The 27,826-nt window shown below is 49.3% G+C and overlaps 11 protein-coding genes across 11 annotated transcripts; 6 read left to right on the top strand and 5 right to left on the bottom strand.

The window, feature by feature from the left end:
* Window positions 1-851: 851 nt before the first annotated feature.
* BKA67DRAFT_552452 (fungal-specific transcription factor domain-containing protein) lies at window positions 852-3,887 on the top strand. The gene is made up of 7 exons (XM_046101841.1): window positions 852-1,063; window positions 1,127-1,209; window positions 1,270-2,199; window positions 2,249-2,448; window positions 2,511-2,859; window positions 2,910-3,068; window positions 3,127-3,887. Exons 1-7 carry the CDS (start codon window positions 968-970, stop codon window positions 3,593-3,595), a joined length of 2,286 nt encoding a protein of 761 aa, XP_045960848.1. The 5' UTR covers window positions 852-967; the 3' UTR covers window positions 3,596-3,887.
* Window positions 3,888-4,560: 673 nt separating this feature from the next.
* On the top strand, window positions 4,561-5,820 carry BKA67DRAFT_654940 (uncharacterized protein; the record flags this gene model as incomplete). The annotated part of the gene is made up of 3 exons (XM_046106650.1): window positions 4,561-4,828; window positions 4,892-5,021; window positions 5,070-5,820. The coding sequence occupies 3 exons, from the start codon at window positions 4,561-4,563 to the stop codon at window positions 5,818-5,820; spliced, it is 1,149 nt and encodes a 382-aa protein (XP_045960847.1).
* Window positions 5,821-6,393: 573 nt separating this feature from the next.
* BKA67DRAFT_531874 (uncharacterized protein) lies at window positions 6,394-7,341 on the top strand (the record flags this gene model as incomplete). The annotated part of the gene is made up of 2 exons (XM_046099446.1): window positions 6,394-6,973; window positions 7,034-7,341. 2 exons carry the CDS (start codon window positions 6,394-6,396, stop codon window positions 7,339-7,341), a joined length of 888 nt encoding a protein of 295 aa, XP_045960846.1.
* An 826-nt stretch (window positions 7,342-8,167) lies between these two features.
* On the bottom strand, window positions 8,168-9,595 carry BKA67DRAFT_160242 (uncharacterized protein). Its single transcript, XM_046095170.1, has one exon. It carries the CDS (start codon window positions 9,249-9,251, stop codon window positions 8,370-8,372), a length of 882 nt encoding a protein of 293 aa, XP_045960845.1. The 5' UTR covers window positions 9,252-9,595; the 3' UTR covers window positions 8,168-8,369.
* Window positions 9,596-12,207: 2,612 nt separating this feature from the next.
* BKA67DRAFT_160878 (amino acid/polyamine transporter I) lies at window positions 12,208-14,761 on the top strand. The gene is made up of 5 exons (XM_046095172.1): window positions 12,208-12,639; window positions 12,695-12,879; window positions 12,930-13,009; window positions 13,062-13,466; window positions 13,522-14,761. The coding sequence occupies exons 1-5, from the start codon at window positions 12,505-12,507 to the stop codon at window positions 14,274-14,276; spliced, it is 1,560 nt and encodes a 519-aa protein (XP_045960844.1). The 5' UTR covers window positions 12,208-12,504; the 3' UTR covers window positions 14,277-14,761.
* Window positions 14,762-15,319: 558 nt separating this feature from the next.
* On the bottom strand, window positions 15,320-16,150 carry BKA67DRAFT_160728 (uncharacterized protein). The gene has a single exon (XM_046095171.1). It carries the CDS (start codon window positions 15,883-15,885, stop codon window positions 15,571-15,573), a length of 315 nt encoding a protein of 104 aa, XP_045960843.1. The 5' UTR covers window positions 15,886-16,150; the 3' UTR covers window positions 15,320-15,570.
* A 1,333-nt stretch (window positions 16,151-17,483) lies between these two features.
* On the top strand, window positions 17,484-18,442 carry BKA67DRAFT_654935 (histidine phosphatase superfamily; the record flags this gene model as incomplete). Its single annotated transcript, XM_046106649.1, has 2 exons — window positions 17,484-17,539; window positions 17,605-18,442. The coding sequence occupies 2 exons, from the start codon at window positions 17,484-17,486 to the stop codon at window positions 18,440-18,442; spliced, it is 894 nt and encodes a 297-aa protein (XP_045960842.1).
* Window positions 18,443-19,474: 1,032 nt separating this feature from the next.
* Window positions 19,475-20,002, bottom strand: BKA67DRAFT_654934 (MGMT family protein; the record flags this gene model as incomplete). Its single annotated transcript, XM_046106648.1, has 3 exons — window positions 19,475-19,649; window positions 19,708-19,831; window positions 19,888-20,002. The coding sequence occupies 3 exons, from the start codon at window positions 20,000-20,002 to the stop codon at window positions 19,475-19,477; spliced, it is 414 nt and encodes a 137-aa protein (XP_045960841.1).
* A 953-nt stretch (window positions 20,003-20,955) lies between these two features.
* BKA67DRAFT_512691 (thiazole biosynthetic enzyme) lies at window positions 20,956-21,971 on the top strand (the record flags this gene model as incomplete). Its single annotated transcript, XM_046097496.1, has 2 exons — window positions 20,956-21,274; window positions 21,325-21,971. The coding sequence occupies 2 exons, from the start codon at window positions 20,956-20,958 to the stop codon at window positions 21,969-21,971; spliced, it is 966 nt and encodes a 321-aa protein (XP_045960840.1).
* Window positions 21,972-24,311: 2,340 nt separating this feature from the next.
* BKA67DRAFT_531867 (uncharacterized protein) lies at window positions 24,312-24,684 on the bottom strand (the record flags this gene model as incomplete). The annotated part of the gene is made up of 2 exons (XM_046099445.1): window positions 24,312-24,507; window positions 24,548-24,684. 2 exons carry the CDS (start codon window positions 24,682-24,684, stop codon window positions 24,312-24,314), a joined length of 333 nt encoding a protein of 110 aa, XP_045960839.1.
* Window positions 24,685-25,893: 1,209 nt separating this feature from the next.
* On the bottom strand, window positions 25,894-26,452 carry BKA67DRAFT_552418 (RlpA-like double-psi beta-barrel-protein domain-containing protein-containing protein). The gene has a single exon (XM_046101840.1). The coding sequence runs from the start codon at window positions 26,423-26,425 to the stop codon at window positions 26,003-26,005; it is 423 nt and encodes a 140-aa protein (XP_045960838.1). The 5' UTR covers window positions 26,426-26,452; the 3' UTR covers window positions 25,894-26,002.
* Window positions 26,453-27,826: the final 1,374 nt, after the last annotated feature.

Here is a 27,826-nt window from a genome sequence, read left to right as displayed (position 1 = left end):
CCATTTCGAGAGACACTCTGCTACCGTTCCTAGTAAGAGTTATGCGCCCGCGCGAAGCATATCAGGAAAAGCTACCCACGTTTCAACAACGTTGGCGATGAGGCATCAGCGCCGAGGAACCTATCCGTGAAGCTATACGCGACTGGAGACAATATCAGCCAAACCAGGATCTTTCAACAGGGGGAGGGGAAGCAAGTTTTACCCCCATATGAGTCCCCGACCCAGGGACATTCCCTTTTCACGCCCGAGTCCTGCCAGAAATAAGCGCAGTTGTGTTTGGGCGTCGAGTAAAATGGCAATCCATGGAGAGCTGTGCTAGGTTGGACTTGATGAATATCACCGATTCGAAGGACTAAAGTACGTTATCTAGCTCAATGACAAAATCTCATTTTGCTTCATGAGGGGTCACACCGTGTTGAAAAATATATTATCCATTTGACGGTGGCCTTATAGCTTTGGTGGCGAGGTTGGACGAACCGAATGTTACTCTAAGACTTTGCGGCGGTCGGAATTCGTTTTCCGAGCAAGCAGCATTCATCAGATCTGTGGCACGATTTTGACCGTGTAGGAAGAAATCGGGGTTGAAACCAAGGGTTTCAACGGCAATTGATGCTGAAATCTCTGTTAATTTATGAAAGTATATTATCAGTGTGCATATCTGTAAAAAAAAAAAAAAAAAGAAAAAAAAGAGGTATGTATAGCCAGCAAAACGCACAACTGGCATCCTTGTCGTAGTATAAATGAGTTTTAGTGGTCGACTTGACGGAGCTAACCTAGGCGGTTGTTCGGGCGGTTGGGTCCCTGAAAGAGGCCAAATGAATTCTTGGCTGGGGTGGGGAAATCCCTGGACCTAAAACTTGTGTCTTGGGATCAACATAATCGTCAATTGAGCCGGGATACCAGCCAGGCCCTGAAGCTTTAGTTTTGTATACTGGGGCTGATAGATCATATCGGCCATCGTCGACGCATGGTACGTCTTATGTCCGATCCGGACAGCCGCCCATCTGGTCGGCGCCGCCATGTCACGACTGCCTGTAAAGCGTGCCGCGAGAGCAAGGTCAAGGTGCGTATGCAGACTCTTTGTACGGGACCGTTAGCATTATTAAGTCAACTTACATGCGTGAAGTGCGGTGGCGAGCGCCCAACATGCCGCGGTTGTGCGTCTAGAGGCCGACAATGCGACTACGGCGAGATACTAGATAAAAGGAAGCAAGAAAACCCTTCATCGTACTCATGCCAATCGTGAAGTATTAGCTAACCGCGTTGTAGAATTTCATTGCGCAAGTCTGTCGAGATGTTTTCTCGGCGAGTTCGCCAACTTGAATCGTACCTCCAAGCATGCGGAATTTCCGTGCCGGAGCCATTTCATGCTGATGCGAACATGTTACAATGGTTGACGGACTCGTACGCGCCACCATCCGATACGACACTCGCCGTGGGCGGACCTGTCCATAATTATCTTGAAACGTTGGACATCAATGTCTGTGCGAGCTCTTCTCAATCGAACGTTGATCAAACAGTGAACGCAGAATCCGGTCCATCGGCACTATTTGGGAATGGCTCTTTTCCTCTTTCCGATGCCAATGATGTGTCACAGCAAGGACAAGTCTTGGAGGGTATTCAGGCAGGGCCTTTTTCAAGCATCGACTTCACATTCGACGCAGATCTCGTATGGAGCTCGCTGATGTTACCTGCTCCGAATCTAGGAATAGATGGCAAGATGTCAGACTTTTGCCCGTTGTGGCCGATGGGCTCATTGCCAGCAGACTCGCAGAGGCATGATGACCACTCAAGCACGACACATACGATACCAGAGGATGACGAATCCACAGATGATGAGGAGCACTCTGAAATCACAGCTCAGCTTTCTGGCAGACTTGGGACTTTGCTTCGCGCGCCAAATGGCGAATGGAGATTTTACGGCGCTACTTCAAATCTACATCTTATGCGTGACGAACACGCTGCAAGACCGCCACCTCATGATCAGCGGCACCACAAAGCCCAAGTCCGCCTCGAACAGGCAGGCCTAGGACATTCTGTAAGCCGTGAGCTCATCACACATCTTGCAAACCTCTATTTTACCTGGCAAGATCCGAGTCTGCATGTAGTTGATAGATTCGCATTCGAGGCTGCCCGGGAAAGATACATCGACAGCTATGAAGAAACCGGACTTTACTCCGAACTTTTAGTGAATTCAATGTGAGGGTTCCCTGCTATACATATTTGATACCATTCTAATCGCTCACAGATGTGCAATCGGAGCGTCGTTTGAGAGAGAGCGACACCCCGAGCTTCCCGGTCCTTTGAACGAGTTCTTTGCGAACCGCGCGAAGACTATACTAGACTTAGACTTAGAAAGTCCTAGAATAAGTACAGTACAGGCTCTTACCATACTGAGCACTCACGAAGGCGCGACTTCCCAGGATACTCGTGGATGGCTTTATAGTGGTATGGTTGTCGCTCAGATGGGGCATTTGTCACGCGAAGTGTTAACCACGCTCGCCTTTTAGGAATGGCCATTCGGCTTGCATATGACCTTGGTCTTCATATATCGCCAGCAAAATATGTCACCAGCGGTGTGATGTCGGCGGAAGAGGCAAGAGTGCGCAGGGTGGCCTTCTGGGGTGCCTTTTCGACGGATCGCATGTGGGGTTTCTATCTTGGCAGGCCATTTCACAATAACCTTGAGGATATTCACGTCGAAAGACCTTCAACAGACGGTACAGAGTCGCCCAAGCAGACGTGGGCACCATACGGTACTCCCGGCCGAGATCCGCCAGCGTTACCTAGCTCGCAAGAGCTTTTGTCGGCGAGATGGGTGGCTTTGTACGAGATAATGTCTAATCTCGGACATAGTTTGTAAGAGCATTTGGACGGTGTATGATGAAGTGAGACTAACCATTTTTCAGGTACTTTCGAGTAGATGTCACAAAAATTGAGTTAGTTGCATTGGGCGAAGAAACACTAAACAAGCTAGAGAAATGGAAATCTGACATGCCGGAAGAACTGGCTGTGGATATTAACGCGTTAGACGCAAAGATACATCTTCCACAGACTCTTATAATGCAGTAAGTTTTCATTGCCATTCTCTAAAATCTTAAGGTGATTTAACAGATATTTGTGTAGTATGCAATATGCCTTTTTCATCATCACCCTACACAGACCATTCGTTTCAAAGCACTATATACAACCGAGCCCCCTGGTTGGCAAAGGATCGGAGCACGCACGTGACATGTGTGTGCGCTCCGCCACAGAAATAGCTATTCTCATTCAGGAGTACGATAAGCGATATACCCTGCGCCGGGCGAATATCTTGGTGGTTCACTACTCTTTCACAGCTGCGTTAATTCTAGTATATGCGACGATATCAGGGAACAGGCCGGACGTACAAGCAAAGTTGACATCGCACTTGAATGCATGCTGCCAAGCTCTTGCCGAGCTAGGAAACGTCTACAAAAGTGCGACGAGAACACTAGATATCTTACTCTCGGTCAAGAGAATGTGGCAAGCTAGACTTGTCGCAGGACTCGGACAAAAGCGGCCAAAACATCGTGGTCGTGGAGAAGGACGAAAGAGGCGGGCTGTTGATTCATAACAACGCTGCCAATCAGAACCAAGGGAGTGGTGTACTTCTCAATTTTATTTTGTTTATCACAGCCCGCCTCCTTTACAAACGGAGGGGTGTTTTCTCTATACACCCAAGTGCCTTTGGTGGTGCAAGTTTGAGTTCAAAAATGAGTAGAACGAAACCTTCAACCCTCGGAAGCCCTCCGAGGCTCACTACCGGTATTACGTATGTAGTCATTAACGATGGAAACTCCAAGAACAATGTGGGAAAGAGGAGGGACGAAGTAGATAATATTAATTGCTTAATTGTGCTGGGAAGCAGAGCTTTTGGGACATCGAACAAATTTTTAATATCCTTTGCTCCTTTTCTTCTTGTTTTTTTGGCACGTAATGAACGAAAACCTAGATCTACGCCCCCATCAGCACATTAAAGACGCCCAGCAGAGTGCTAAGTCATGGGATTCGTGAATCGCGAAATGGATTGTGGGGTTCAATTTCAATCATACCTAAGGTTAAAATAGCAGTTTGGACGTAAAGGAGCGGGTAGCAACGCCGCAGGCCGAATCATTATCTCACTGCAGCTTCCTCAATGGCTCAATACGAAATAATGTGCCACCCCGCTATGCTGCTTATGTTACGAGCGAAGCGTACCCTGAATTTCTATTCCCTGGTTTGATTAGGACAAGAGCCTAACCTTAGTGATCTCTACGCTGTTCACGAATTTTGATGTCTAAGAGGTCGGCTCAAAACCAAGTCTGATAAACTAATGGTAAAGTCATAGCTTGAAAATATTGGAATATAGAACCCGAGTGGGACCCTGATTGAGACGACGCTGGACTCCAAGATTATAAATCAGGCAAAACATATCTCCATATTGGAAATCAGGCGGTAACAAGCGACATATATTCAAGTGCTGGTGTGCTTGACTCCGTCCCTTTCAATTGTGCAGCAACAATCTCCTTGCCGCCTTTTATTGTTGTTACAAGACCGATAATGGCGCACGCATTCATATTTGGAGCTTCCGGCATCTCGGGATGGTCTTTACTGAACCAGACGAGGAATTATCCGTCGCCGGACACTTTCGCCCGCATTACCGGCACGACCAACCGCCCCTTGACACTGGACAAAGCGCTTATCCCGAACGATGATCGAATCCAACTGGTCTCGGGCGTCGACCTCACAAAGTCGGTCGACGAGATCATATCTATGCTAAAGGAGAAGGTTTTGGACATAAGCACAGTAACGCATGTCTTTTTCACAGGTGTGGATAGCCACTTTAAGCGGGAAGATTTCCAATCTCGGTATTAATACTTGATGCGTTCAGCCTACGTTCAGGAAGATGATTTCAAATCTTTGAAGAAGACCAATACTTCGCTGTTGGAAGTTGCTGCACGGGCCATTGAGGCAGTTGCGCCCAAACTTCAGTCTATCATTCTTCAGACCGGTGGTAAAGGGTAAGCACACATTTTATCCTACGCAGGTCTAATCTAACTATTTTCAAGGTATGGACTTGAGTTCCCTAAGGAGGTGAAAATCAGCCCCCCTCTGAAGGAGAGCACGCCGCGCATTCCTGAGCCGTATCAGAGCAAGATCTTCTACTACACGCAGTACGACGTACTCAAGGAACTGTCGAGCGGCAAGTCGTGGACCTTCTCCGAGGTTAGACCCGATGGCATCGTGGGGTTCGCCCCGGTTTCCAACGCGATGAACATGGCTCAGGGAATCGCTCTGTACCTCTCGCTCTACAAAGAAGTCAACGGAAAGAGCGCCTCGATCGCCTTCCCGGGTTACGAGCGCGGCTACAACTCGACGCACTCAGACACGTTCCAGGATGTCCTGTCGCAGATGGAGATCCACGCCGCGCTGAACACAGACGAGTGTGGCGGCGGCGCCGCCTTCAATGTTGCGGACGGTCAGGCGGTCACCTGGGCTCAGGTCTGGCCTAAGTTGTGCAAGCATTTCGGGCTGGTAGGAACGGGGCCTGATCCATCTGCCATCCCGATGCTGGAGTTCGTCGAGAAGCACAAGAACGTCTGGCAGGATATCGCCAAAAGGCACGGCCTCAATGACAAGGTAGTGGAACAGCAGGGCTGGGGCCACGTTCACTTCATGATGGTGGACTTTGACTTTGACCGAGAATACGATCTGACGCGTTCGCGTGAGGTCGGCTTCAGGGAAGTGGTTGATACCGTTCAGGGTTACATCAGCTCATGGGAGAGGATGAGAGCTGCCAAGTTCCTTCCACCGCTCTAGCCATTTTTTTCCTTCTTTTTTTCTTCTCTCTCTCTATTAGTCATCCGGTAGAGCAATGATTTATCATCGTCCAAACACTTTGCGATAATGCTGTCATTCATCTTAAATGTATTTTGTAATTGACAGGCGTCTTTCTTATTGCAGGAAATCTTGGAGCCAACGACATCCCATATGGTTTCTCGGAGCCCAGGCATCACTCGACACGAAGTTATGCAAAAAGCTATCATATGACATTTGTGCAATTTCGTCGATTGAGGCTGAGGAATAACCTGCTCTCAATGATCCTGTCGAATCCTGACGGCACTAAACTCTTGGCGCAAGAGGCTTTTTAATCCCATGCCTGCTGCGATCTGCGACCCAACAAGACTGTGCCGCAGAGCGGGCTGTAGAGATCGGCAGTGTCAGAAACAGACGTCATGCTTGGTGCAATACGCTTCCATGGCCGACCTTGAGTTGCAATTGGCTGACTATTTATATTGACCGATCCCGCATAATATTATAAGACCAGTGACTGCTGCCGCAGGCTATGGTTGCACAAACCAAGTTTCTTGTTGTAAGCCATCACTACCGACAATGTCGTTATTTACCAAATTAGTCTACACGTTTTCCTGCATTGCCATCGCAGCTGGCAGTGCGGACGACTATGGCCTCGGCATGATCATCAACTATGATGGCGACATTGACTCCAGCACCATAAGTGATGGACTCAAGGCACCCAACGCAACTGGCCGAATTCCCATCAGCGGACCAAACGTCACGGAGGTATATCCGGGGACCATGATCGATGGCGACGGAGACCAGAACGGCTGGGAGCTCAGCATCGACGTCACTGCCAACGTGCCAATCACTGATGGGTCCAAAGCTGGCCGATTCATCTCGGCCGCCGGACTCAAGCTCCTCCCCCCCGCAGAACTCGTTCAAGACTTTGGGAATGGGACGGAGATCTTGAAGGCGGATCGGGACTCATGGGTAACTTGTTTCACCGTCTTCGGCATGGACGGAGTCTCATCTCCAATAACGTCGGAGTGTACCGCCAACATACAGAGGGCCGTTGCAAACGACCAGCGGATCGTCAGTGGAAGCAACTGCGCTTATTTCTGGCAGGACTCGGGCGTGAAAAGGGAATGTCCCTGGGTCGGGGACTCATATGGGGGTAAAACTTGCTTCCCCTCCCCCTGTTGAAAGATCCTGGTTTGGCTGATATTGTCTCCAGCCGCATATAGCTTCACGGATAGGTTCCTCGCCACCTATGGAGTCACTTACTGGTCCGACACTGTGGACAAAGCTGATAACTTATCGGACTATAACAACTTCGGTACTAGATCGTACCCGGTTGTTATAACCTGGGCTCATACGAACACGACCCTTGGGGCTCTTTCAGAGGATCATGTTCAGGTCGTCCTTGCACGAGCCGGGACGACTACGCCGGGCAGTAAAGTGGCTGGGGGTAGTAGTCTGAAAGTAGGCATCGTTGGTATGGCGTTAAGTACGGTCGGGGTTGTATTTGTACTTTTATGTTAGATATCCTGAGTAGTCCTGAACTGCTCTTTCCATTTATCGGAGAAGGGTGCGACCAACCCTTTCGTGCTTGTCTGTCAAATGTCCCATATCGGAGAAATAATGTTTGGCATTTTTTTCTTCTTCTTCAGTAATTCAAGGCTTCAATTTGCCCAAATTTCTAGAAACGCACTTGTTTACATCCTGACTCCAACCAAATGCTGGTATATATGCTAGGAACACAATTGACTCCTCAGAACTCCTTTGTTCATCACTCTATGTCATCATTCCCAAACAGAGGAAAATCCCAAGCCATGTCTATACCGCAACAGGATACGAGGCCAGCTCGGGATATAACGTGTTTCCCGTACAACCCGAACAAGTACCGTTTGTCGTACATCGGTTGTGCTGTTCACAATGCCACTCGTTGCTCGGTGCGCAGGCTTTGCATTCTCGGCAATGCTCCCAGTCGTCCATGGGCACCCATTGACCGCGGCAAAAGCTGTACCAGAAGCCATGGAAATCGTTGGGGTTGCAATTCCCTAACGCGCCACGCAGCAGCTCGAATTCCAAACGCTCGCGGTCCTCTTTCAGCTTTTTCGATTTGGAATTTTTGGCCTTCAACCACTTGTCTTCCCAATCTTTAAAAATCCTGTTCTGCTTTTTTATAGACGCCCATGACGCGTCGTCATACAACAGCATATCTACCATCAGATCCACGTCCAACTCGTCGATATTTGGTTGGTTCGATAACCACGTTGCAAAACAAGGATTCGCGTCGCAGGATTTAGGAAACTTGCTGGGAGGCCCGAAAAACGTTGTCAAGTCCTGAAAGGGGTTTCCGCAGGCGGGGCCGCAGGAGCACAATTTGCCGCATTTCCGTCCATATCTGCTACAAGCACACGATGTGCAGGCCTTCTTTTTTCCTCTGCCCTTTTTACAGGCGCATCTGGGTTCCGAAGATTTCGTGGGCTCGTCGCTGGTGTTTCGATTGAGACTTGGGCCAGGCCGGGCATTCGGAACTGGACTGGGAGTTATCTGGAGATGAAGAGTCAGAATGTGCGGGAAATATTCGGCGCTGGAAGATGATTACGTACCCCAATGGAATCAGCCTCGTCGGCCGTCTCCCCTTGAGCGTCTTCGTCGCTGTCCCCCTCATCCGGTTCCGGCAGTGCTGGACTCTGGTGATGTCCATTGGCGCCTGTTCGGTTAGGCGGCGGAATGCTGTACTGGGAGTTGATCACCGCCTCGGATGGCGGGGTATACTGGGAGTTGACTACAGCGTCGGGATACGACAAAGTCTGGGCATGGTGGGTGGTGGGATGCGGGACGGACTGGGACCCATATACATCATCAAACTGCTGTGACAGGCCGTGTGGTGGCACGGAACCTGCGGAGTGCCCCTGAAGATCCGAGAGCGACGTGGCAGCACTGCTTCCGGGGATGGGTGAAGGGGAGTATGTCTCTGCACCTGTGGAGGTCGAGTTGCGTGCGGTCACGGGAGAAAAGGGCGGGTTCTGGATGCTCGAGACAATGTCAGGACTATAATAGCCGGCAAAGGCTGCACTGTAGTCGCTCGGGGGCGGCAGACCGTGGGCTATGGTGTAACTATTGGCGTGCGGATGCGGGTCATACGGTTCACCATATGCTGCGGCGGGGTAGTCATTGTGCTGGGCGGCCGAGACGTACGAGCTGTAGCCGACGTCCTGGCGGGTGGAAGGTATCGTAGCAAAGGTGCTATCGTATACGTTCACGTTCACGTTTGCGGAGTGGGAGTGGGAGTGGGAGTGGGAGTACAGGGCGACGTTGACGTCTGCGGCGCCGGCGACGTCGAGCTGCGATGGTCGTCCTCTGAGTGCCGGAGCAGTCTGCGGGGTGAACTCGTTGGATGTGTTGCTGCGCATGCGCTTGGCCGATTGTGGCTGTTGCGACATTGCAATTGGCCTGTAGAGGCTATTGCTCCTATGCGCGATCCATCTGCAGCAATCGGACTGTATCTGCTCTGCTTCGAGTTGGTATGTATACGTATGCGTATGGGTATGCGTATGTGTATGTGTATGTGCACGGCTGGAGGCGGACTGGCTTGGGAGTCGGGAGCCCTTTCAATTGAGATTGGGATTGGGAGTAGGGATGCCGAATCAGGTCACAATTTTGACTGATCGGCGGGCCACACACACCCTGCGCCGTCAGGGATGTCATGGCAGAAATCGATGTGGCGCTCTGAACACCCCGCCATGGCCATGGTGTTCGCCCACCCCCCCTTGTTGCCGATCTCAGGTTAGCCTGGCTGGCCCGCAGCCTTGGCCGTCCAACTTGCCGCCCGCTCTGCCACCTTATCCCACCCTCCAGTGCCTGCTGCCGCAGTTGACGTCTTGCTGACAGGATTAGTTTGCCCTAGCTACATATATCTATGTCATCTCGAAAAAGGGTTCGCTCCAGTTTTCCGGACGTTTTAAGGCACAGACGTTGACCCATGCCCGTGGTATCCAAGTGCCCCTCACATGTGACTATACCGGCACGATTGCCTTGCGGGCCAGGGGGAGTGCCGCCCTCGTTCTCCCTCTCCCTCTCCCTCCCCCTCCCGCCTGCGCTCGGCATCCTCACTACGAGCATGCATACAATCTACTTGAGAAATTGAGATTGAAGTTTCCCAACTAGTCGAGGCCACTCGGATTCGATGAGACCCCTACCAGGAGGCAGAGAAGAAGGTTGAGTATATCCGGTGTGGGGCGGGGCTCTTCTCTCAGCTGATGGCCCAGCATCAGCCGCGTTTTCACAGCAGTGTTGGACAGTTGACGACATCTACCCAAGTGCAATCCAGTTTGTGCCAACCCTCCGTGGACAGCCGGCGTCACATCAAGCAGGGCTTGTCGAAGTCCACCCTGGTACATTCGATCCAGATATGTATTTCCTTCGAGGCAATTAGTCTCTTTGAGGTAGACCCGGCAATACCAAGTCGTTTACCATTCTTGTTAAATTAGTATTGGATGGCGATCCCGACAGCCCAGCGAGTCTGAATATGGAAGACTTCCGGCACGAAATCCAGACCTTTCAGCTCTGAGGCGTTGTCATGCGTCTGGTGCTTAACAGAAATTCACAAGCCCGCCATTGTTGACTCCATGGACACTCGCTACGAGCTTGACGTTACTGATTATCATGAGGTTGCCGTTCGGCGTTTGTGTTGCCAGGGTCGGTCACGTGTCATGTGGATTGATGACCTTTCTATCATCAAGCAGACTCGGCCAATAACAGTCAGATCTCCGTTATGGGTTTCCACTTACGATCGGTCCAAGCAAGGCGTTGTTTGGCTGGGTGCAGAAAGCAACGATGGTAATCTGACCTTCGAAGTCGTCGATTTTCTGGTAGAGGAAGCTGACATGGAATGGGTCAAATTTCGAAAACTGTGTGCTTATCTATGCGCGATGACATTCGATATTGGTACTTTCAACGATACGGATGTCAGGTCTTGTAATACACGCCGGCGACTGCTACTCAATCTTGCAGCTCACGTCTTTGGTATTTGGCGTTCCGACACCTTTCGGGATCTTCTTCGTAATCCTGTTTGTGCAGATTCGCGGGACAAAGTGTTAACTACACAAATGCTCCTCAGGCGGTCAAAATGGGGACCCCTTCAACCGCGGCCCAGGGCTGGTTTCTCAACTGCAGATTTTCACAAACAGGTAACTCGAGTAGTCGAGTAGTAGAAGAGCAGCTGACGACTAGCTTTCTCATCACCTGTAAGCTGGCTTCAGTCACACCCTCCGAGTCGGGCTCCAAACTGGGCAAGCCAAACAGTAACATCGGATTTGCACACGAAATCTGGAGCGCCAGCGCCTAGATGTCCGCCCATGCCGAGCTCGCAGAAATATCTTTGATTTTGCCGGAATTAGGATAGATCGATTGGATCATGTGTGCGGACCGAGGTTCGAGCAGACGAGGTCACTATGCTGTCATCAACGTCCTGAGAGAAATGCGCCCAGAACTGTGCGCTGACCGGGCTGACTACTCCATGCCGCAGTATGGCATGAAACATTTATAGAGCTATCGTCGAGCGTTCGCTTTGAAATTCTTTGAAGACGGCCATTTGCCTGATTCCACGCCCTTGTCTCGAGAGATGTTTACAAAATGCCAACAAGTATTGGAACTGATTTGGACGTCCACAACTTCTTGGTGTGAGCTCACATGGACAGACCAGGCCGTTGCTGCGAAAGCGTATTTGCCCTTATATCATCGAAATCTTGTTGGTCGTTGTTTCTTCACAAGTATTACCGGCTACAATGGGCTTGTACCAATTGACGCGGGACCTGGAGAAATAATAAGACAACTCTTGGTTGTCCAAGCCTAATGATTCGTCGACCAACCCGATCTAGCTCGTGGCAGGTCTTGGGAGCCCGTTATACTAAGAGGTTAATATCAGGTGATGCAACTCATGGAAGTCTTCCCATCCATTATAAGCCAGGATCTGACTTCAGAAACCAAGATGAAATTGATAATCTGAACTTCGCTGTCTATGACTTCCAAGATAGCACATGGATATGTGATCCGGCTATTATTCTGAACGAGATGGCGGTTCAACATGCGAAGTACGAGTGAGAGTCAGACCTGTTGGAAGTAGCGCCTGAAGGATTGCGAGAAGTTGGAGTGAAACTGGAGAAATTTTAGACTCGTTTAAGGGTTTGAATTCCTGGACCAGCCAAGTATGTTGCACCGAAGGTTGGTTGTGGATATATAAAGTACCTTGGCTGCCACTTTGGCAATGGTGCTCTTTCCACTACCAGGAATCTACGGCAGGCATCTCGTCCCCCACAACTCAGCATCAGAGTAGCCGATCTTCGGCTGCTAAACCACTAGATGTACCGCTTTGAATCCACATTATGGTTCATGGGTAATACAGAGCGAGATTCTTAGAGTAGGGTCTTGTTCGTAATCGACATGGATTGGTTGGGAGACGATACTGGCCGCACCGAAGCTGCAGCACGAGCCCCCTCGTTACATGCAGTGTAACCTCATTTTACAGGGCCAATTCTGCATCGCAATGCAAGTGTCGTAAGCAGCACCAGCAGTCCGATAAGGAAATAGTGTATCGACTGTCTTTTATATAATACTGAATGCCCAAGACCAAAATGGGTTCATGTCCTCACTTTCCCGAATAGACTTCAAAATCGTTGATTTCTTGATTTGGTACTAATGGCACGTATTATAGATACCGGCGTTGATGTTGAGACTACTTTGGAGGACGACAACTCATATGGCCACGAAAAGACTGAGACAGTTACCCAAGCGACTCCTCACCAGAAGCGCCACACAATAAACTCCCTTGAAGTAAGCGACTTGACCAGCTTCTTGCCATTCGACGTGTACTGATGATACAACCTAGCGATACATCCGGCTTCCAACCATCGTCTTCTTCGGTGTGGTTCTTCTGGCATCGTGGGAATCATTTGCCGTTACGTTTCAATTCGCCCTGTTGAATGGTGGGCCAGCGTCCATGCTCTATGGGAGCATTCTCGCCGGTATTGGCGTGATCACGATTGGACTATCTCTGGCCGAACTGGCTTCAATGTAAAAACACCCAGACCAATATTGTTCACACTTTTATCTGATTGCTACAGTGACCCGACTGTAGGTGCCCAGTATCGCTGGTCTGCAAACCTAGCCCCGGCCGCTCCACGATTCTGGGGACTCATGCAAGGCATGCCACGGAATGCTTCCCAGATTGTCTGTACTTGCTAACTTTATGCCAGGTTGGATGACAGTATCAGCTTGGTGCTTTGCTTGCGCAGGGCCGACTTCATCCCTGTCGCTTTTGATAACGTCACTGGTTACGTTCAACCAGGAAACGTATGTCCCAGAACGTTGGCACACGAGCTTGATCATGATTGCTACCATGATCATTCCACTACTGTGCAATCTCTGGTTCCGAAAAGTCTTGAATATCTTGGAGACATTTGGCGGCATCTTGCACATTTGCCTCTTCGTCGTCTTCATTGCCGTCCTTGCTGCAATGGGGTCGAAAAGCGACACGGATTTCGTGTTCAGGACGTTGACCCATGATGTCAGTGGGTGGTCAGATCCAGGAGTTGCATGGTGTCTGGGCCTACTCTCTGCCACGTTTTCGTTATCTGGAGTTGACAGCGTGCTGCACATGAGTATGTATGATCTCCCCGTCCCTTCACGGACCAGAAAGCTGACCTGGAGTGTCAGGCGACGAAGTCAAGGATGTCTGGACTCACATTCCTTACAGCATCATATGGGCTTGCGTTACTAACTCTGTTATGCTATTCATCTTCGTTGTTGTCCTGTTGTTCTTTATCGGACCGCTCAACAACGTCACGACAGCCCCCTTGCCTCTCATCTACGTTCTCTATGACGCAACAAATTCCAAGCCTGCGACAAACGTCCTCGTCATCTTCATCTCAATCATCTATTTCTGCGCCATGTTCAACATATTCGCCTCTGTCTCGCGCCTGATCTGGGCATTCGCGAACGACCACGGACTCCCCTTCTCCGGCTTCTTCGCCTACGTGCACCCGACACTCCAGGTCCCCACCAACGCCCTGATGCTCGTGGGCGCCATCGTGGTCCTGCTGTCGCTCATCTACATCGGCAGCGCCACCGCGTTCAACGCCATCATCTCCCTGCAGACGCTGGGCCTGTACACCTCGTACTTCTTCCCGATCCTGTTCATCCTGCTGCGCAAGCTGCGCGGCGCCGCGGCGGAACCCCCGTACGGCCCGTTCCGCATGGCCAGGCGCTCCGGCATGTTCGTCAACGCCTTTGCCCTGTGCTATCTGGCCTTCATCATCACCTGGATGCCGTTCCCGTCGGTGCTCCCCGTCGACAAGGACAACATGAATTATGCGGGCCCCATCTTTGGCGGCATGGTCTTGCTGGCGCTGGCCGATTGGTGCATCAATGGGAGAAAGAGGTTCCGGATGCCAGTCAAGAGGTACGGATGAGTTTAGCAAGAAATTGCTTGTGCAGTTTGTCCACAGCCTGGCTTGGTGTCATATCGGAAGACTGTCGGTGGCAGTCAAATTACAGCCTTGTTTTCTGGATAGTTTCGGTGCCGAGATGGCTGATCTGTGGCCGTAGTTCCACCTGGCTTGTTGACACTTCCCAGGCAGTCTGGGCTGCACATAGTCTTTGAGCATCCCACCCCGATGGGAGGCCAAGTAGAGAATGAATGAAGGATAATTGAAACAAAGTTGTTACTATCTCAATGCGGCCACTTAGGACAAAATGAATAAATAACTAAAAGGGACTTGAGTAACTCCTCAGACGTGACTTCAGAGCAAGAGAGCCTGTCTGCAGATCCATCCATTAAATATATGGTCACGAGATTGGGCACACCTCAGCTTTGTGGTCTATAGGCTACACACAATCATACAGTACGGGAATAGAACAACAATGAGCCGCCGGCACTCAGCGAGCGACCTGGATTCGTCGACGCGAATCCATGATAACGGAGTAGTGGGAAAGATTCAAGTCATGCCCAGTGATCACAGGACCGGAGACTAATGCGGGGAATGTTATGTCCACGGGCTGCCAAAGTCTTGATAAAATTCTTCTATCACATCAAAGTCGGAAACAAACTCTTGTGAGTGACGATATCTTTGCAAAAACGTTCCGAGACGCATTCTGATGCCCAGGGTCATATGGGAAGCATTGAGGGTGCAATGACGCACGACGAAAGATGCGGGCAGAGCGGGAGTCGGGGGGGACAGTGCCTGATGTTGCATCGTTGTGCATATCGTACGAGTTGGGGAAACGCAACAGTCGAGAAGCGAGGTGGCGACCTTTGAGGGGCGGAGGGTCACGCTTCAGAGATGAAAAGGCCACGAATTTAAAAAAGGGGGTCAGTTGACAGCGCCTGTGGACTTTTAAAAAGTTGATAATGATGTATAAACTCTTGGAACTGTCGTAGAGTAGGGAAACATTAACGCGCAGAAGGAGGAGCAGGTGGCTCGGTGTGTGTGACAATATACAGCATCAATGGTGAAAGTGGTGACGAAGACGGAGAGTGAAAGTTTATTTGCTTTGATTCATACTGCGTATGCTGTGCTATGCTATCCTTCCAGTCCAACAGGCCAGAGCACTCATTTGCTCGATATACCGTGGCTCCAACAGTACGTGATTCGAAGACGAAAACTCATCGATCATTCTTCGAGGCCTGTGGCGATGCATGCTGAATGTGAAAAAGATGAGGATACGAAAAGAGTGTTTCATCTGGAGTGCAATAGTTGACGTCTCCTATTTCTGGAAGCGGTCGATGCCCTTCTCCATGCGTCGGTGGACGCTCTGTGCAATCTTCTCGAGGGGTAGTCGATCATCAAGCTTCTTCATATTCTTGGATGCATGGGGCTCGACACGTTGAGCGACTCGCTGGGCGGGTGGTGCGAAGTAGGAGATGTTGCGTTCCCATCTGGGTGCCCACTTCAGGGTTTGTGCGGCCATACGCTCCTCGGCGCCGGGGAGGATCATGTAAAGAGGAGCAAAGCCGGCAATACCAGCTGCGGCGAAGGCGGCACCCTCGGTGCGACCGGCCTTTGGGAATCTGATGGGCATGATGATTTAAATGTAATTTATGTTGTAGGGTTCTAAGATTGTGGTGACGAACTGTGCCGCGATGACTACAGCTTCAGTTGTGTTTGTAGAGGATACGCCTGTTCGAGTGATATCAGGCAGCGATGACAGGTTGTTGTGGTCAATCTGGCGAGGTAATCTACAAGAGATTGTTGTTTCTTGAGATGTTTGTTAAAAGTTGATGATGGATTGGATGGATGGGAGAGATCTGGTGTAACACGAGAAGAAGGAGAGATGAATGAAAAGATGGGAGAGATGTCTCTAAATAGGGGGCCGGATTTGCCCAAACATCTCCCGTACTCACTATGTTCTCACCTTGATCACATCCGGTCTGGGGAATGCGGACAATGGAAGCGGGGTAAACCAATAACGACAGGCCATGTTGTTGCGGTATGGGATGATGAGCCAATCATACGATAAATGAACCAGGATTTGCTGCTTATTAGGTTGCGCCATTGGAGTTAAAGCCCTTTTCCCCAGAGCTGGATCTGCTTGTGTAGGTCAATGTGAGCTCACATGGGCTGTGCCAATTTCGCCGTCGCCCTTGCGTTTCGTCCGCTGCTGGGACGCTTTGGTCGGGGCCATGCTGGCTGACTCGAGGCGTCGTATCGCACGGCACTGACGTGTGGCCACAAACTCAAACGCCTGGGGAGGGTGCTTGGGGGTTCGATCATGCGACTACTACCACCACCGATAGCTGCAAAAGAACCTGTAAGGCACTCCCGTCACTCGTTAGTTATTTCATGAGGCTCTGCTCTAAAAAGTTGCGGTTAGAGCCTCAATATGACGACGACTAGACAAGTTCGACTATACGACCATACAATCACCATATCAGAAATCGATCTCACGTGCGCTGTAGTCGTAGAACATACTAAGGGTCTCACGCTAAGCCCCAGACTTCCCCAGATTCACGCGCCGCTGGTGGGTCGGACGGGGCGGGTGGACACTGTCCCCACCGGAGAGAGAGCCGCTGTACAGAACGTGCAATAATCCGTCTGACACGGTGCTGATCTGATCAATTCGTGACCGACCACTGACCACGAGCGGGCTCGCAGCAATTTTTTGGTTGATCGTTTGGGTTGGAACTACTCAGAGGGGCCGATCTGTGGGCTACTGCTGTGATGTGGCGAGAGAATTTAAATGCATCGCCTTGGAAACACATGATGCAGCGCCTTGTGGTGGCTTGCGAACTGTAGAAGAAGGATGGCCTGGCTTGCATTGTTTTCGTGAGGCGTTTGAAGAGAATTGATTGTGCTTGCAGACTCGAGGTCCTTCAGCAGCAAGTAGGACACGCTTGTCCTTTCATTGCGTGTGGGCCTGTTGCGGCTGCACCTACTCCGTAGTCCGTACGCCTGCAATGGGCAGTGAGCCAGAGCAACAGCCATGAGCGGAAGTTTGTTTGACCGTTACGTGAAAGCCCACTATCGTGTTCCACTACACAAATTTCCCAACTACAAAACTCGATGCAAGAACTTTCTTTCCAGCTTCCTTCCATATCTTTCCCTCTGCACTTCTTGTGCCGACGATTTGTCTCCCCGACAATGGACACGCATTGTCTTTTGGCAACATGACTTGCAATCATGCATCTGCTCCTCATCCGTCACGGTGAGAGTGTTGACAATGTCGCGAATCTCTAGTAAGTTCATATGCTTGCCATCGACATGTTCGGTGCCGTCTGACACAATCTAACTATTGCCCAAGTGCAGGGTCTCGCGATTCTCCTTTGACAAGTCATGGCGTACTACAGACACGACGCTTAGGTGCTCACCTCGCATCGCGTCGTAGTATTATCGGGCCCATCACGCACATCTTCACGTCCAATCTCCAGCGAGCATATCGTACAGCTGAAGCTATTGCTGAGGCACAACGAGGAGCTGCTGCGGGCTCAGATAAGAACGTTGCCACACTGAAGGTCGTACAGCTGGCCGAGCTTCGCGAGAAAGACTTTGGATCTGGCGAAGGGGTCAAGTACAAGGCACTCGCGACTGGCCGAGCTGATGGCTCTATCGCATCAGACTCGGAGACACGCGAGGCCATGATGGTTCGAGTGAACCGTTTCATTGTCGATGAGCTTGTCTCTGTTCTCGAAGCGCATCAGTCCGAGAAGGTCACTGCCGCCATTGTTGCACATGGACTTATTCTCGGTACGCTTCTGCAAGCTCTAATCACTAGCTTCCCTGTTCAAGTCGCATCTGCGACATCCCCAGAACTCGGTCGACCTGGAGCTGCCTGGAGCAATACGGGCGTCCTTCAAGCGAAGATCGAAGGGGTTGCTAGCCTTCGCACCACAGCCGCTCTGTCTGGAACCCCTTCTCCATTGGACCGTGCTGCCCAATCAGGCATTGGTGACGATGTTGACGCTACCTCGAGTCGATTGACCATGACGGTGCAGCACATCAACAATACTGATCACCTCGGTGGCTTGAAGAAGACCAGGGGTGGTATTGGTAGCGCCAAGTTCGACGAGCGGCAACGTCCAGTTACTGCCTTCTTTACACCCATTTCAAAAAAGCGTAAAGCAGAGGACTATATGCAGTGACTACGGCTTATCCTCATGACGTAAACCAACTCGACCGAGCCTCACTTAGCTCACCATTCAGCAACTCCGCAGTCATCTGTCTACATGGTACGTACGCACATATTTACTACACTTTTCTTCTAAATGATTTGAACCGAAACATTCACAGACCTGTTCTGAACTATAATGTGGATAAAATGTCCAACCGCTATATGACACTCTCCATCTAGCAACTTCTTGTGGATTACTTTGAAGTATTCATGCTAACTGGATTACGATAAACAGACATCAAGGTGACTGCCCCGTCCTGTCGCTGGAAGCCACTTTACCAATAGCGCATCTCTGGCAACCGCGGTCGTGCCGTGATAGAGAGCATTGTGCACTTGCCTCAGTCTTGTAAGACCCAAAAAGTCGAAACCTTGCGCTTCTGGGCAATCGAAGTGAAGAAGTGGTTGAATGGTTGAAGTCCAAGATGACCTCTCATGCCAAAGTTCTTTTGCATGTCTCCAGTGCGGAGTATTCTTGCCTTGATAGGAGTCTGGTTCATCACTAATCGTTGACCCGTCTTTTTGGCTTTGTTTCAACGCAATCCGTCATGACTCCGTTTCATCGTAGGGTCATCTGGGCCAAGAGACTAGTTTTTCACACAAGATATTGTGATATTCGGGACTGCATCCGGCGAGTGTATCAAGTTTCGGATTAGTGTAGGTTCCTGAATGATTCCATGTTGAGGCCAATAGTTTTACAGCAATAATGTCTTCTTCGCAGTCGACAATTTGCATTACACAAACAATACAATGAACTATTACTGAACACGACATGAGTGTCAATGCAATGTGTCTGTCAGCCACATGTGACGTGCAGTGTTGGTGCCACCCTTGAATCGCTTTTGCACATGATATGGAAAGGAACAGACCGGATGAGCAATGTTGTAACATTTTACAGCCTCGACAGTTTATGGTCAGTTGGCAACATCAGAGGCTGCTGGACACTAGCCATAAGGTTTGCATGATCTTTCCCAGAAGCCATTTTCTTGTTGCCACGCCACAACATTCAGTCCGAGTCATCATCATCGTCTATCTCGTCATCTTCCTCTGACGGCAATGAGCGTGGAAACCAACCATATTCAGCAAAATCCACAGTCAACTCTCCTAATGATCCTGTTGAAACCACAACCCCTTCTGCCTGCAGAGCAGCAGCTTGTGTGCGGGCTCCTGACGGTTGCGACCTGGTGATGACGATCAGTTACCTGCTCAGTAGTAGATTATCCGATTGCACAGGCTCACCTCGGCGAAATTACACCCTTGGCGTTGATGACGCGCTGCCAGGGGACATTACCGTTGTTGAATCTTGCACCTTGATCTTGGGGTAGGTGCTTCAAGCATACACCGACTTGACGCGGTCGCTGTGCTGCGGAACATGTCAACATCAACTGCTTGATATGTACGTGATGAGGCGGTACCCACGTGTACCAACAAGCTTCGCAATATGCCCATAGCTCGTTACCTTGCCAGGCGGGATCTCCTGTACCGCCCGATAGACAGCTGCGAAAAATGCAGCAGCCTCGTCCGACCTCGCCATCAGGTGTATATACTTTGTGTGACGATCACGCAGTAATCACATAACTGGTCGGTTTTCTTGGGAGAGGCACAAATAGCTAAGGCTAACTGCTCATCAGTAAACGAGTTCTGTGGTTCGTGCCCACTGGAGAGCGTCACCAAGTGGAGACAGTGGTACTAGTCAGGGGCCCTAAGGCTGCGCTAAGCATTGTCCTCGGCGGCACCTTCTCAGCCTGGCGAACGACAAGCCGACCATTTGACGATGATCCAGTAGAGATGGACGTTACTTTGGGAGGGTACCACATTTATGCCGCATACAAAGGACGATGCATACTCCGATGCTCGCAGAAATGCAACTGCGTTTAGTAGCACCATGACGACAAACTCTCTTACCCCGCTCCCTGGATAGCATATAAACCGACCCTTGAACTTCCATTTCCCAGAATAGTCCTCATCATCTTAACTCATAAGTCCCTACTGAAACCACCAAAATTAATCCTACTATCTATCGTATGCATCGTTCTCAATGTAACCTTTCAGCATATGCCGTGTGTGGAAGTACTGACCAGCTTTTCCTAGAAATACTTTCCGGTACGCGTCGCCATGTCGACGGCAAAGACGGAAACCATGTCCTGGAATGGGTTATCCAAATTAGGTGTTGATCAATTCACATGATCGACGATGAAGTCTGTCAGGTAATGACTCGAAGTGAGCCATGAGCCGGTGTTCGGGATTCTGCGTCCAGTCTCCTCGTGAATCCACCCACTTGGCATCTTTTGAGATGTGCATGGTGGAGATTCTCAAGGGGACAGGGCATTGCAGATCTTGTTCTGAGATTATACGGCCTTTTAACTTGATCTGGATAATACCAGCGAAAGGATCATGCTCCAATGCCTCCCCTTCCCATGGTGAACTATAGCTGACTCATCTAGACCAACAACTTTATTATAAACATACACCATGGCTCCCTCTGCTATGTCCGTAGATGTCGTTGAGCCCGCCACTCTGCCTAACAAGGGCGGTATCCCTGTGGGTAGCACCAAGCTCGGTGGCAACGACAAGGCGTCCGTCGATGTTGCGGATGGCAAATGGAAGAACTTCACTTTCGAGCCTATCCGCGAGTCGCAGATTGCTAGGACCATGGCCCGTCGCTACTTCAACGACCTCGACAAATATGCCGAGTCCGACATTGTTATCGTCGGAGCTGGTTCTTGTGGCTTAAGCACTGCTTATACACTTGCCAAGGCCCGTCCCGACTTGAAGATTGCAATCATTGAGGCTAGTGTCTCGCCAGGTGAGTAGCTCCGAACCGTCCCTTGAGTCTCGTGTCTGACTCTTTCACAGGTGGTGGTGCCTGGCTTGGAGGTCAGCTATTCAGCGCGATGGTCATGCGCAAGCCAGCTGACGCTTTCCTCACTGAGATCGGAGTACCTTTCGAGGAGGAGGGCAACTACGTCGTCGTCAAGCACGCCGCCCTCTTTACATCGACCCTCCTTTCTAAGGTCCTTTCCTTTCCCAACGTGAAGCTCTTCAATGCAACTACCGTTGAGGACCTCATCACTCGTCGTGATGACACTGCCCCAGGTGGCATTCGCATTGCCGGTGTTGTAACCAACTGGACCCTGGTCGCCATGCATCACGATGACCAGTCCTGCATGGATCCATCGACCATCAACGCACCCATCATCGTCAGCACGACCGGCCACGACGGCCCCTTCGGTGCTTTCTCCGCCAAGAGACTCGTTTCCATGGGCGCGCTCGAGAAGCTCGGCGGCATGCGAGGTTTGGACATGAACACTGCTGAGGACTCCATCGTGAAAGGAACTCGCGAGATTGTTCCCGGTCTGATCTGTGGAGGCATGGAGCTGAGCGAGGTCGATGGCGCCAATCGCATGGGACCTACCTTCGGTGCTATGGCTCTGTCTGGTGTCAAGGCTGCCGAGGAGGCTCTCGCTGTCTTTGATCTTCGCAAGAAGCAGAACTCTATCTAGAATTGTTCGGGTGTGGTTACATGAGCTGCATGTAAGATTTGTTGCACGCGAAGGTATTCATTCTTTTTATCCTCGGCTTGGATCACTGAATGGTGAGAGGTTGTGGCCAGGATATATAGGCACCAGAACACGTTCACTGCTTTGCGTTCAACTACCTCTTATATGTCTAGAACCTGTGCTTTTGTGTGTGACATGACGGGTCATGTATTGAGTGTTCTCGTACTCATGACCCCAAGCTCCTCTGACTGTATTCTCTTCCCTCCCACAAACTGTCATGCGATATGTTGGCTTGTATTATTAAAAGCAAATTCGGATCCCCACTTCTGTCTTCTTGACGATGGCCAGGCCCTTCCCGTTGAAGTCTACAAGGATTGAGCAAGTGGATGCTCACTTCGTTGTGGTCTGCTCATGTGAAATCGCTGTTCGTCACTCCATCTAAACTCCTCTAGTCCCCTACGTCCTTTTGTCATATCTTTGTTTAGGTAGGCGATTTCGTGCCGCAATTACGAGAGTGTTATCAATGGGATCCACAATACTCTATGCTATTATGCTCCAGCTTGGTTTGTCTGTCTCCAAAATCGAATTACATGTAGAAATCAGTATAGAACAGATGCGGCCATAACAAAGGAAATTGAGAAAGATTTGGTCATGTTGGCAAAGACAGAGCGCGAGCTTTTTGCGCCCAAATAATATGCTATATGAAAGAGTTTTACATTGCATCCCTCTCCGACTCCCCTTCCATATCCTCCCTTCAACGCTTTAAACCACTATCAATGTTTTCTGTAAGATGTGTTAGCGTTCATGACAATAACAGTAGGTATGCGGTGTACGACTTACTTTTTTGGGTCTTCCCGTGTTGCTTACAGCATCTGTGTAGGCGGGGATTGTTGCATTAAGTTAAGCTTCCCCAACTCTGTTTATCATTTCACCTCTAGAATAATGTTTCGATAGGGATAGTTTGGCCTACCTTCTTTGCGACGACACGGTCAGAAGCCTCCACAGTCCGCCCCGCTGCTTCCCACCGCCGAAGCCTCCGAAGTGACGCCCGCTAGTGCAGCAAGGGTCTCGTCTGAGGGCACTGTCATCTAAGAAGGAGCCTGTGTGGTGGTCATTGTAGTTGGACCGGGTGTCGGTTGAGTTCAACTAACTTGCGACCGTTGAGTTGTTACGTCAGCGGTCGCAACACATAACCTTGAGGCAGATACGGGCTGCTCTCGTTGAATATTATCAGACTTAAGACTTGACCGCATATACCAAACTACATATTCGATGTCCACCATCACGATATTTATCACTAGTTCCACGGAGCTCATAATCGGCATTTATTCCACATGTCTAGATGACAAAGATGCCGTCGTGAGTTTTCTCCACCTAGTTGTATGGATTCTGTTTCTATAAGTAACTATTTGTCACATAAAGGGTCTGAAGTTTTTATCCGTCAACATATTTGCTGTTTAGCTTAAACGAAAAAGTACGACCATTCTCCTCTTTCATGTTTGAAACCGCCCCGCTATCAGCAGATCAACTTCTGTAACACTCTTTTACACCTGTCCCTGTAATTGTATCTAACATAGCTTGTCATAACCTGCCTGGATTACCCACTTAGCAATGTCGATAGACAGCGATCAGGACTGACTTCCTGTTGGTGGGACAAATGAAGCTGTAACATATCCCAGTGCGTATAGGATATGCTTTGGCTGTCTTTGTGTGGAATGCTACTCAAATATCAGTAATTTGTACTTGAGCAGCATAAAGTGACGCATTAAGCTTTAACTTCTGGGCTATATACTCACCCAGCAGGAGCCGAAGCCAATACATGTGGTAGGTTCAGTTTTGGTGGAAGCAGTACCACCGCCGCTGCTCCCAACACTCCAGCTGCCGTCGAAGATATAGCTGGGCACCGTATCATGTCGTCAGGCGTTTAGTTATCGTGATATCATGACGTGGGAACGTCTTCAACTATCTAGGTGAGTAGATTCAGCGTATAATAGTATTGTTGTCGGGATAACGAATCAAGCAATCTCGAAAGCGTTAATATTCTTCATATTTATCATCGCCACTGAGTTCAGGATGCGCGGTGTGAAGTGGCTCTGGTTGGAAAAGCCACAACACGGTACATCAAAGTCTACGAATGGCTAATATTCAGTTGCCACACTGGTCACTTTAGTGATAATGCAGCTTGTGTGCCCATTACTTATATTTGCTATTAAAGCCATGAGGGCTAAATCATGGCGTTTGTGAACGGCCTCCTTCTCCTTTATAATTCATCACCCTCGGCCTGAATATGTCACCACTTTCTGAGTCTTCCTGTGATCTATTTGATCAGCTGGAAATAATCTGTTAGCGGCCATCTTTGGAACCAAGTTGATGCCGGACTTGGCGCCACTCGCACGTCTTGGTGAGGAGTTTGCACCAAAATCTGGAGACGTCGACGTAGAACATAAAGATTACCGTGAGCGTCGCGACTGCAACGAAGATGCCTGTGGTGACATTTGGCGGTGTGGAGAGGTCACGCGTGATCAAGCCACTTGTGTCGCTGCGATGAATTAGCTGCGGAGCGCGAAGACTCCTCTTACTAGACATAACTTTCCCACTTCTCTATAGCACCCTTGCAGACTTCTTTCACTGACACATCGTACTCAGAATGAAGGAGATGACGCGCAATCGCGGCGGCGATGAGGTATATGATATCGAAGAAGGCGAGCCTGGCCATTGTGCGTAGTAGAATGTGTAGAAAAGAAGTGTGTGAAATGATTGGAAAGAGAGTAACTAAACCCCCCTTGCCATTAATCCCAACACCCATGCCCCAAAGATGTTGGCATTGCCCTCAGCAATGCCATGCAGGCGTGTATATTTGCCATATTGCGAGGGTGGCAATGCAGCGCAACGTCGCGACAACAACTAGTGGTTGCAGCAACAAGCAACGTTGATTTTCAAAACGAGCCCGCAATACCGACTTAGCATGCCAAATTTGCAATCGTTGTCAGCAAAAGTTCTCTTGTCAACTTTTTACAACTAGCAAAATAGTATGACCGTCGCAGAGTCGTTGGTTTAGCCAGGGCCATCAACAAATAAATATATAGTATATCATCCTCTTTAGCAGCATAATAAGATAAGAAGCGATCAAAATAAAGGCCTGATTGAATCTTTAACCCTGGGGAGTCGTTCATGAAAGGAAACATCCAAATCACCCTTCACTTAACGGGAAGGTCCTTTTATACTACATTAAAAATAATACATGTTTCTCAGAAAGACCATTTCTATTACAACCACAAAGAGGCCGGAACTAGTCAGAGCTTGTTCTATAAGAGACAAATAGAGCCAGCCGATTTGATATTTATAGATTATGTAAAGGAAAGAGTCCATAAGTACAGGTCTACGGGAATGAAACCCCCAGTTTGATTATGATTGCCTAGTTTGCAAGATGTCCATGACACATCTGTAATGAAATTACAGATGAATTTAAAAGCATCAAATTATGTACGCCCTCGGACAATGATGGGCTAGCATAACTTCCTATTAATTCTCGTCACTCAATAAGACGGAGCAACAGCAGGAGGCGGGGCCAGTGGCTGCCTCAATAAGCAGACGTTTGTAGTCTTGTCAAATCCCGCAGCTCTATAACCATAACAAGCCAGAGTCTTCAGTACATTACTCGTTTATGGCTCAATTGACGACTCAGGTAACTTGCGTCCATAATTCAAATAATCGAATTTTCAGATATGGTAAAGTTCTGGCACATGCTGACGGTAGTCTGTTTGCAAATCGACACCGTCAACGATTGCTTCGATGGTTTCGAACCGCAAACCATAGACTATTTACTCACAAAGTAACGGCACAGGATAACGCGACAGACGCACATTGGCAATCGCGCGCAGAAAAGGTTGGAAGTAGCCTATATTGTAACGCTGAAAAAGACAGACGCTTGACCACTAGAAGCAAACAACTCCCTGCACTCCTTGCACCACGTAAAATTGCGTGGTATCATTAACCTAACGCCTTCGCTGTAATCAAAAAGAACCGCTTAGGTTTTACTCAAACGACCAAGTCACAGATACATTGCCAGGCCCAAGCCCGCCCACAAGTTCATTGAAGACAGCTTGTGTGCCATCGATATCGCCCCAAAGGCATGCATCGCATCTGTCGGTAACTTGTGCTTCAATCTCCTTGCCTTCGTGCTGGATGCGAATTTTGGCGTGACAGACAGCCGCGTTGTTGGGGTTCTCGCTATTGCTCAAAGCAACGTACTGGTCTTTGTTCAGGGCGACAATCTTCTGGTTGCTATAGTTGATTTCTCCACATGCGCCTTCTTTGATGCCCAGACCACCCTCTCTATCGTACCAGGTCATGTGGCCGTTGAAGACCTCGCTGGGGAGCGCCCGGACGTGCTCGAGAGCTGGTCGCGCAAAGCCGAGCGGAGCAAGGGCAAGTGTCAAAACCCGTTTTTGGAGCATGATTCAATTAGACTGTGAATAAAATTGAGGATAACGATTGTTTTACCCATTTTCCTCCTAGAAATGTCGATATTTATATTTCCATCGCATGAAGCAGGATCACCAAAAACCCTGGAGGACTTTAGCACCGGATCCACATAGTACGTAGTTGGATCATAGGATGCGACGTTGAGGTCATCGAAGGATCAAGTAGGTTGAGAGCGAAGACCAAAATAGGTATTTCAGATAATTCAACTTCCTTCCCGGCACTCATATGTTCTTTGCAGCCCCTTCGCCTTAATGAGGGTGTTACCTCATACAATAATTCTTGACTGCTGCATGCCAAGAGAAGGAATCCTCAGGCAACGTGTAGTATCCATTTCTTGGCAGCCTAAAAGTTATTTTCAGCAATTGTATACGAGCCTTGCATTGTAATAAACTAGAACAATGACGTAATTATGAGATTTCTGGATAATTGAACCTGCGCGCAGTGTTTACCTAATTACGGACAACTCGACATCTGAGTCAAGGCAAGTACAGAGATTGTTCAAGTCCACGCTTACAGCAGTCTTAAGCCAGGAAGGGAAGTTTGTACGATCTCTTCTCTACCAGAAGATTCGTATTAATAAAACTTTGTTTGGTTATTGGGTATGCATGTTCAACACTTGGTAATTCAATTTGCTTTTTGAAGTGCCATTTCCACATTTCCTGATGCTACAATAAAGTCATGCAGGATGATCAAAAGCTCCTAATCATATCAAACTACAACTATAACAAAGACTACCAAGTATTAGGTAATACGGTTTCTTATGAATACCATTACATTTAGGGACTTATAGAACAGTATTTCGATTTATGAATTAACAAGGTTCGATACAAATACGCTCATCTGCATGTCTAAGTATATACAGCACGGGAGATGTCGAAGGGTGGGTAGTACCAATAGTTTGCGGCTTACACGACATCATCAATTGTGTGTAACCAGTGGCTGCTACCATCCCGATGCCTCCGTATCAACTCGTACAGTAGCATGGATACGAAGGCAAGTTCCCTGGCAAAACACGGTCTCCCGCATACAGCTAGAAGCCAATCTCTCTTGGGATCACCAATCCTCCACGTGCTTTCCCTCAGAGTCGGCGCCTCACCATACGGGTTCATGTTTGTGCTCCCCGTGGTCTGTGTTCGGGATGAAACGAGGGAGTTATTGCAGAGATTCCGGAATGATCTATGAGTGCTTCTAACTAGCTATGTTGCTTCGTATGAGATCCGTCAAGCCGCTCAACGTTGAAGCAGATTTCCCAGAGATCATCTCCTTTGCGTGACTACATCTTTAAATCTTGTCTTGGCCTCATCCTACTCAAAGCTACAGACTTTGTAAGAACGACAGTTGAACTTGAGCTGAGTCTGAGAAAAAGTCTAGCG

Source organism: Truncatella angustata, assembly GCF_020726525.1.
Source record: "Truncatella angustata strain MPI-SDFR-AT-0073 chromosome Unknown BKA67scaffold_2, whole genome shotgun sequence".
NCBI classification, from domain to species: Eukaryota; Fungi; Ascomycota; class Sordariomycetes; order Amphisphaeriales; family Sporocadaceae; genus Truncatella; species Truncatella angustata.
This window is presented reverse-complemented; position numbering and strand designations above follow the sequence as displayed.